This window comes from Malaclemys terrapin, chromosome 12 (genome assembly GCF_027887155.1).
Source record: "Malaclemys terrapin pileata isolate rMalTer1 chromosome 12, rMalTer1.hap1, whole genome shotgun sequence".
Lineage (NCBI taxonomy): Eukaryota > Metazoa > Chordata > Testudines > Emydidae > Malaclemys > Malaclemys terrapin.
The window spans coordinates 258,221-267,490 of record NC_071516.1 but is presented as its reverse complement, the minus strand read 5'-3'; the positions used below and the strand labels follow the sequence as shown (position 1 = coordinate 267,490).

Here is a 9,270-nt window from a genome sequence, read left to right as displayed (position 1 = left end):
CGGACAAGGAGATACTCAATGCTTGTGGGAGGAAATAGCTACAGAGGACAAAGCATAGAAGCTAGATGCTGTGACCCAACTTAAACCCATCTCAGGCAATGACCCTTTCTCTGTAGCCTTGGACAAATCACTAAATGTCTGTCACGGACTCACAGATCGTGCCCCCTCTTGGCCCCGTGCGGTCCGTGGGGGGTGCCCCTTTTAGTGAGACAGCCCTTCTCGGGCGTCCACTCTTTCTCAGGGTCCGGCCCCTCCACCTCCTGGGTCCACACCTCTCTGAACCTTTGCACGTCTGTCTCTGCCGTGGGCCCCCTCAGGGAGTCCACTCGCTCTGGATCCCCGGGGCCTCCACCCCCGAAGGGGTTGATGCAACCCTGTTCTCTAGACCGGAGTGACTCTCAGCCAGCAAGAAACAGGAGGGTTTATTGAGAGTTGAACACAGCACAGGAATCTCTCTGACCCTCAGGCCTGGCCTCCCTCAGCACAGCACATCCCAGTCTCTCAGCATCCAGGTGGGCTTCCCCTCTCCAGCCCAGAGCCCCCCTGCTCGCAGCTGGGCATCTGAGATCCCCAGCCCCAGGCCCCGCCTCTGTCCATTGTCTACTCTCCAGGTAAACAGGGTCGTAAACCGGGGCCTCCTCTCCTGCTTCTGTCCTCTGGCTGGAACCGGCTGGTTAGGTCACCGGGTCCTCACTCTGCAGCCCATTGTCCTCCCACTGGCCAGAACCGGCTGCGTCTCATCAGCTGGGCCTCTGGGTCGCCAGGTCACCGGTCGCTGGGGTATCCATCCTCCCGGCCATCGGCGGGGTCCCCACGTCCTCTCTCCAGCCCTCTGCAAAACACACTCCCTCTCCCCTCACCTCATTAAACCAGTAACACCCAGGGAAACTGAGTCCCACCCCCTCTGCATGCAAACCATTGAAACTCCACAGAAAACAAGAAAACCCCCCACTTCGTCACACCCACCTCATAAAAAAAAAGGGTTGTAGGATTAACATTAATGCTTATGAAGCGCTTCAAAGAGTTAAATACTATAGATATGGTAAGGATTATTATTTATATTATAGTAATTCATATAAAATCAGACAATAATGAGTTACTGGGGGATGCTGACCCCCAACAGTTCATTGGCTTCTGCTCTCATCCCTCAGGCACCAGTGTCACTCCTGTAGTGACCAAGGGACTCCCTCTTTGCACCATTTTCTGCTGCAGCAGCTGTCAGTCACTCAATGGTTTTATTGTGTTTTCTGGTAGGTGGTGGGATTAAACGGAGACTCAACAGTTCTGGGATACAAGGGTGGATGGCAACCCTGTGGCCAGGGCAGAAGCTCCTCCTCTTGCTAGGCATATTCCTCACCCAGTGCCATGCAGTGTTGCTGTTGAGAGAATGGGGTGCCTCCCCCATATGGCACCCCAGCATCATGACTCTCACCCCATAACGAGGTGGTGAAACAAGAAGCTGCAGGCCTACTGGAATGGCTGGGGCATAGAGAGATTAGTGATCAATGGTTGCCATGTTCAGAACTGGTCCTGTACAAACAAAGAACATGATGTCAATCTCAGAACAAGCTCCAGGGTTCTGAGGCTCTTTTCAGCAGTAGCTGTCCCTTCCTCCCCGTCCCTGTCCAGTTCTGCCTGTGTCAACCGTAGTGATAGACAAAGTCGTAGCTGCTGGGCTCCTTGGGGATGGGTGGTGGGGCCTCAGGGATCTGGATATTCTCCAGGTCCAGGAGTCTCAGCTTCATTTCCATGCTCAGCAGGGTGTCCAGGTCACTCTTGGTTAGCTCACTGGACATGTCCTTCCCGAGGAGGGCATTGAGTCCATCGATCCAGATACAGTACTGTGGAAAACAAGTAGACAACTTACACCCCTAGGCATAAACCATGGTGAATGCCCTGTGGAGCCCCCCATCCCAAAATACACCAGCACAAACCAGGGGTAGGAACATCCCTCTGGAGGCCCCCTGAAATTGGTGACACCAGCAGGAAATAAAATGAGAAATTCAGCAAATGCAGTACATTAATCTGGGGGAAAGTAATTCAACCACAGACTCCTAATGGGAAGGAGAAGCTAGGGAAGCAAGAATGACTGAGACCCCCAACACGAGAGTGAGCAGACAATTGGACATGAGTTTGCAATGTGACATGGCAGCAGAAAAGACCATACAATTTTAGGAATCATGTCTCAGAGCATGTGAGGAACAGCCTGTTGATGGCCAACGCCAAGGACCATAGATGCCGACTCCATGGGTGCTCCAGAGCAGGGGTCGAGCACCCCCCGGCAACTTAGAAAGACGGCACCTCTACCAAGGACTAAGGGAAGTCATTCAGGGTGGTACAAGGGGCTAGAACTTGCCCTAACAGGATGATATTACAAACAAGGGAGATTTAGGTTGAGCATTAGGCAACATTTTTTAACAGTGAGACTGGTGCATCTTGTCCAAAGCTTGGGGGGGGGGGGGGGGAACTGGTTTTTCCCTGTCTCCTCTTTGCAGTTTGACAGCCCCATTTCTTACCTCATACTTATTAGGTGCAATGAAGTTCAGTGTCTCATCAGGATCATACAATATCGAGAAGGCCAATTCCAACACTTCCTGAAGGAAGAGGTTTTTAATCATCAGCTAGATAAATCATCATAACAGTCCTTTCTGCTACACCAACAATGTTGGGGGTCCCAGCTGCAGCCCAGGACACCTCCACAATGCAATCCTGTTCCCTGGGCACCTCCTCACTGTGCAACTAGTACCAGGGCACCTTGCCAGTCACAGAACAAGTTGGGTGGGCAGTGGTTCTAGGAGTGAAACAGCAAAGAGACCAGGGACTGGAAAGGAGATGTAGGGGTCCCAGATTTAGGCTGGGACTGTGTGTAAATGGTTCCCATAGACAGCTGTCATTTAGAGCTTGTTTCTGCTGCTTCCACCCCTCCAAGAACTGCTCATCAACCAAGGGACTGTACTAAAGAAAGGAAGAGAGCAGTTACCTTGTTCTGCTTCAGTGCACTTTTCTCCTTCATGTGTGGACAGTCCTTCCCTGTGACGACGGCCTTGATGTCTGCTACAGGGACTAGGAGTGAAACAGGAAAGTCACAACAGGAGGAACCCTGACTATGAAGAGATGGGGCTTTACCTTGACGTTATATGGCCCCATGTCCATCTGTCTGGTCACAGGCTTTTCTACAGACTCCATTACCAGACTGTTTGAGCCTCATAAACACAAATGAACTTATCCCCATAGCCCATAATGTGGGAAGTACCAAGTGACATCAAAGGTCACACAGGGGCTTGGGGAAGGGCCAGGAACTGAATTCAGATCTCCTGAGTACCAGTCAGTGCTGTAGCCACTGGTACGAATGGTCGTAGGTGGCAGAGCACAGGGCATTGCACATAGTGCCAGCGTCAGAGCAATAACCTGGACCTACTTTTTTCCTGCAGCGACTCGAAGGTCACTTCGCCCTGGGCATTGTCTTCCAGGTCTCCGTAGTGTAGAACCTTGTGGTTCAAGGCCAGACGACAGTACCAGAATCTCTCTGGAAAACACAACATACAGCATGGCGTAAGACGAGTCATTCAGACAAGGCCCCCATGATAGCCCTGTATAGCCCCACTCTCTCATTCTCTACAGTGCCACCTGCTGGCTGTGACAAGGATTGCAGTCTCCTGTATGTATGCACCTCTGTGCCATCCCAGCCTGTTGGCCGGTGTAGCAACCCTGTTTATCCACCCCCTTCCTTGCCAACTGGGAAACCCACTTGGTCCTATTTGCTTCAGTGCTCCTACACTGGGAGGCTGTAGCAGGCCCCACCTTGTCTCCTGCGATTCCCAATTTTTCGGAAGCTGCTTCCCTCGCAAAGCCGGTTCAGACGCTGCTGTTTTATCAGCTCCAGGATCTCAGGCTGGATTTTCTCTCTCAGCTCCCTGGAGATCAAAGACAATTGAGTAAACAAGAGTCTGGGGTTAGCAGCCAGCAATTCAATGCAAGGGAGGCCAGTATGTGGGGAAGAGAGCTGCCCCTGTCAGCAGGGCCGGCTCCAGGCACCAGCCCACCAAGCATCTGCTTGGGGCGGCGCCTGGAGGAGGGCGGCGTGGCGGGGCCGCAACTGGGCTCTCTGCCCTCCCCCCGGCACTCTGGACGGTCGAGGAGAGCGGGGCCCTGGCCGGGCTCGCCGCCCTCCCCCCGGCGCTCTGGCCACTGGGGAAAGCGGAGAGCCCCGGCCGGGCTCTCCGCCCTCCTCCCGCCGCTCTGGCCGCAGTGGGCTCTCCGCCCTCCTCCTGGCGCTCTGGCCAGGGAGAGCGGCGGCCGCGGCGGGCTCGCTGCCCTCCACCCGGTGCTCCGGCTGGTCGGGTATTGCGGGCCCGCGGCTGGGCTCGGCCCCCTCCCCTGCCACGCTGGGCGGGGGGGGCCGGAAGGGGGCTTTTTTGCCTAGGGCGGCAAAAAAGTCAGAGCCGGCCCTGCCTGTCAGGCACTTACACAATGGGTGGTGACTGAAAGTCATCTTGGCTCATTCTCTCCGACTGGCGCAGTCGCAGGATCTCAGAGTAGCTTAGGCTGCGCAGCTTGCTCTTGAACTGGTCCAAGGAGTTGGGTTTGGAGGGCAGAGCCCGGGTGATCTGCTCACGTACAACCTGCATCACCTAGAGGGATGGGATGGGAGAGAACAGGCAGCTTACATTCCTGCTGCCCAAGGGGAGCTGGGATTCAGGGCTGAATTCAGCCAAGGGCTGCAAGGGACGGATACAGCGAGAGTGTGGTCAGGAGGCACATCCAATTGAGGGCTTTGAGGGCCCAGGGCAGGGAAAGCAGAGGTCACAGGGCTGCCTTCTTCACCAGTATCCTAAACATATTCCTACATGCACTTGTACACACCTCCCCACTGCTCCATACTTTGCTGAGTAAAGAGTCTGTCTGTGTGCTCTCCCTCTCCGATACAGAGCCCTTCCCAGGGCAGGTTCCCATCCCCCTGACCTTGTTGAAATCCTCTGCCGTTGCTCTCATCTCCTTCCAGGTCTTGTTTAGCAGCTGGATGCAGATGGCAAAGAGCTCCTCAAATGCTCGGTCATGGGTGAAGAACATGGGGTGGTAGTCGTTCCGGCCCTCATTGGCTTCAGGGACAGAGAAGGAAATTATGTGAGTGTCTGAGCAGCCAGGGCAGGAGGTCCTGGAGCTCGTGGGAAGAACTAAGCTTGTTGCAATCAGAACAGACTGACAGTGTGCGTAATACACGCTTCCGACCGCAGCCAAGTAGTTCATTTTATCATCCATTAATCATTGTGATATTTGGGGTCATGGTCAATTCATATGCTATTTCATATATAATAAATGTTTGCTAAATAGATTTAAATTGTTGGATTATAGAAGTATAAGATTGACAAATATTTTGGATGGTTTTAGAATAGCAGCCGTGTTAGTCTGTATCCGCAAAAAGAAGAACAGGAGTACTTGTGGCACCTTAGAGACTAACAAATTTATTAGAGCATAAGCTTTCGTGGACTACAGCCCACTTCTTCGGATGCATATAGAATGGAACATATATTGAGGAGATATATATACACACATACAGAGAGCATAAACAGGTGGGAGTTGTCTTACCAACTCTGAGAGGCCAATTAATTAAGAGAAAAAAAACTTTTGAAGTGATTTGGGCTAGCTTGATTATCACTTCAAAAGTTTTTTTTCTCTTAATTAATTGGCCTCTCAGAGTTGGTAAGACAACTCCCACCTGTTTATGCTCTCTGTATGTGTGTATATATATCTCCTCAATATATGTTCCATTCTATATGCAGCCGAAGAAGTGGGCTGTAGTCCACGAAAGCTTATGCTCTAATAAATTTGTTAGTCTCTAAGGTGCCACAAGTACTCCTGTTCTTCTTTTTGCAAATATTTTGGAGTGATGAGTTTGTATTAGGTGTATCAGTAAAGCATGGCTGGAATGCAAGACCTGAGGCCTGTAAGATTTTAGCTTAGCCATACTAGGCCATACACTTAAGAATGCTTGACATGAGTGGGTGATCTAGAAATAACCCTATGCCAGTAAAGTCACAAGATTACTGTAAAAGATGTGCCAATAGGTGATATTACAGAAAACTAGATTGCAATAAACTACCATGTATTGTCTAAGACCACAAGACACCTGATTGTAACATGGACTGTCCTGTCCTGACTGCAGGTTACATGTTGTACATAGATGCTAATGAGAATAAGAGGAACTAAGAAACAACCTATGAAAAATGGGACACCCCAGTATTCATGGGGTGTGGAAGTACAAATAAGGAAAAGAGGGTTGAAACCCTCATGCATATGTCATCAGAACAACAATATAGAAGAGGTTAATTGGTTGGGTAAAAGTGGGAAGACCCCAAGGGACAACCCCATGGGGAAACCCCAGCAGGAACCATCCCTCTATCAATGGTCATCTGCTGAGAGATCTATCAGACGCTAGAATATCTTTGAGGATATGAATATGACTACTGTCTTAGTCATTGCATGAGTTTTTGTAGGATTTATATATGCATGGGTAATTTTAACTTTACTTAGTGCTTTAATAAAACTTGTAGTACAGATAAGACCTTTGTACTCGTGATTGTGTCTTTGGTCACTATCCTTGGTCTTCATGTGTTCCTGGAGTCTCCAAATTTGAAAAAAGCACCAGAGGTCATTTTCACTCTGCTGAGCTTGAAATTAGCAAAAGGAGCTGAACCCATGGTAGTTTAATGCAAAATTACTAAATTCAATTTAAATAAATAAAATAAAATAAAACTACATGAACCTGTGTATGGTTTACCTCCCCTGTCCCCATGCTAGTATATGTTGGGGATGGGGAAATTACTTCAGAGTCCAGATCTGAGAATCAGTCCGTGTCTTTAACCGGTGAGCAAAAATCACTGTGCAATACTCTGCTACTTCTGCTGCTTTATTCAGGCACCTTATTCATCGATTCTAAGGTCAGAAGGATCACTGTGATCATCTAGTCCAGTGGTTCCCAAACTTGTTGAGGAGAGGTTGAGGGAACTGGGATTATTTATATCTGCAGAAGAGAAGAATGAGGGGGGATTTGATAGCTGCTTTCAACTACCTGAAAGGGGGTTCCAAAGAGGATGGATCTAGACTGTTCTCAGTGGTAGAAGATGATAGAACAAGGAGTAAATGTCTCAAGTTGCAGTAGGGGAGGTTTAGGTTGGATATTGGGAAAAACTTTTTCATTAGGAGGGTGGTGAAGCACTGGAATGGGTTACCTAGGGAGGTGGTGGAATCTCCTTCCTTAGAGGTTTTTAAGGTCAGGCTTGACAAAGCCCTGGCTGGGATGATTTAGTTGGGAATTGGTCCTGCTTTGAGCAGGAGGTTGGACTAGATGACCTCCTGAGGTCCCTTCCAACCCTGTGATTCTATCCTCTTCATTATTTATCACTCCCCCAATTTTTGTGTAATCGGAAAAGAGTGATTTTATGTTTTCTTCCAGATAATTGATAAAAATGTTAAATCGCATATAGCCAAAAACCAGTCCCTGTGGGAACTCATTAGAAACACACCTGCTTGATGATGCTTCCCAGTTTACAGTTACATTTTGAGACCCACCCGTTAGTCATCTTTTAATCTATTTAATGTGTGCCACGTTAATTTTAGATCTTTCTATATTTTGTTAATCAAAATGTCTCATGGCACCCAGGAATATTGTATCAACAGTATTAGCTTTATCAACCAAACCTGTGATCTCATAAAAAAAAAAAAATATATATATATATATATATATATATATATATCAAGTTAGTTTGAAAGGATATTTTCTATAAACCCATGTTGATTGGCATTAAATTATATTACCCTCCTTTAATTCTTATTAATCGAGTCCTGATTCAGCAGTTTCATTATGTTGCTCAGGATCAATGTGAGACTGACAGGCCTATAACTTCCAAGGTCATCCCGTTTACCCTTTTTAAATATTGGCACAACATTCGCTTTCTTCTAGTACTTCCGCAGTGTTCCAAGACTTATTGATCATCAACATTAACTGTCCAGCAAGCTCCTCAGCCAGCTCTTTCAAAACTCATAGATGCAAAGTATCTGGCTCTGCTGATTAAAAATGTTTAACAGTCTCCTGAGATATTAGTGGATTTGGAAAGAATGTTATCATATGATATAACTATATCACCTGTTTTTTCCCCAAATGCAGAACAGAAATATTTATTGAACACTTCTCCCTTTTCTGCATTATTATTGATAACACTAACACTCCCATCTAGTAAAGGGCCAATACCAGTTTTAGGATTCTTTTTATTCCTAATATACTTTAGCTCCTCCTCATTGTCCTTAACTCTGCTGGCCACAGATTTCTTCTTCTGTCCCTTTGCTTCTCTTATCAATTTTCTACTATTCCTAATTTTTGATTTATAGTCATTACTATTGACTTCCCCTTTCTTCCATATGTTATTCCCCCTACTGTGATTTGCACTGTACCATAAAGAATTATTAAAAGATTAGTTTCTTACCCTATAGTAACCATGATTCGTCAGTGTGGATCCCACTGTAGGTTTGCATGCACCTCATGTAGCAAGCTTGGAATCTTTTCTGAGTAGCAGTGTCTGTCACAGCAATGCATGTGCCCCATGCCTCCTTGCATTCCTGTGCTAGAGCATAAAGCAGCCACGACCCTCTTTCAGTCCCCTTGCAATTCGTAGCCCATGACTGCTGAGGAGTGTGAAAAGCCTGGATGGAGGGGGAGTCATGGGATCCACACTGACTACAACATCTTGATGAACCACAGTTATTGTAGGTAAGTAACTGTTCTCTCTTCTTTGAGTATGTGTCAGTGTAGATGCCACCTGACTGGCAAGCATTGTCCCCTCAGGATGGTGGGAATGAGGAGTATCAGCTGCATCAGTCAAATAGAGATTGGAGGACTGCTCTCCCAAATGGACATCAGATCTATCAGCTAAGTACAGTCCATAGTGTTTGACAAATATGAATGGATTGTTTAACATAGCTACCTTGCAGATTTTGGATACCTGGCATCTTTTGAAAGCAGGCGGATGTTGCTTGGGCTCTGGTGGAGAGAGTCTTAACAGTCAGTGGGAGAGGTATAGTGGCCAGCTAGTAACACAATGAGATACAGTGAGTTACCCATTTTGATAATCTTTGTGATGAAATAGTCTGCCCCTTGGAGCAGCTGGCCACAGTCACAAATAGATGTGGGCACAGTCTAAAAAGTGTGGCCCTGTCACTATAATATTGGAGAACTCTGGATATATCCAGAGTGTGCAGCAGCTTCACCTCTTGGGT

General features: G+C 47.8%; 1 protein-coding gene across 6 annotated transcripts in view; it reads right to left on the bottom strand.

Moving 5' to 3' along the window:
- Nucleotides 1-405: 405 nt before the first annotated feature.
- The window catches only part of ELMO2 (engulfment and cell motility 2), a 51,943-nt gene continuing 43,078 nt past the window's right edge, over nucleotides 406-9,270 (bottom strand). For 5 of the 6 annotated variants that reach the window (XM_054046046.1, XM_054046050.1, XM_054046048.1 and 2 more), the window contains 7 exons: nucleotides 4,963-5,099; nucleotides 4,468-4,631; nucleotides 3,802-3,914; nucleotides 3,419-3,526; nucleotides 2,981-3,063; nucleotides 2,517-2,594; nucleotides 406-1,841 (listed from right to left, as the gene is read on the bottom strand). In XM_054046046.1, the coding sequence (XP_053902021.1) occupies nucleotides 1,641-1,841; nucleotides 2,517-2,594; nucleotides 2,981-3,063; nucleotides 3,419-3,526; nucleotides 3,802-3,914; nucleotides 4,468-4,631; nucleotides 4,963-5,099 (884 nt within the window). In that variant the 3' untranslated portion in view covers nucleotides 406-1,640. Of the gene's footprint in view, nucleotides 1,842-2,516; nucleotides 2,595-2,980; nucleotides 3,064-3,418; nucleotides 3,527-3,801; nucleotides 3,915-4,467; nucleotides 4,632-4,962; nucleotides 5,100-6,823; nucleotides 7,560-9,270 lie in introns of those variants that run through there. The other variant, XM_054046051.1, reaches the window with a different exon arrangement.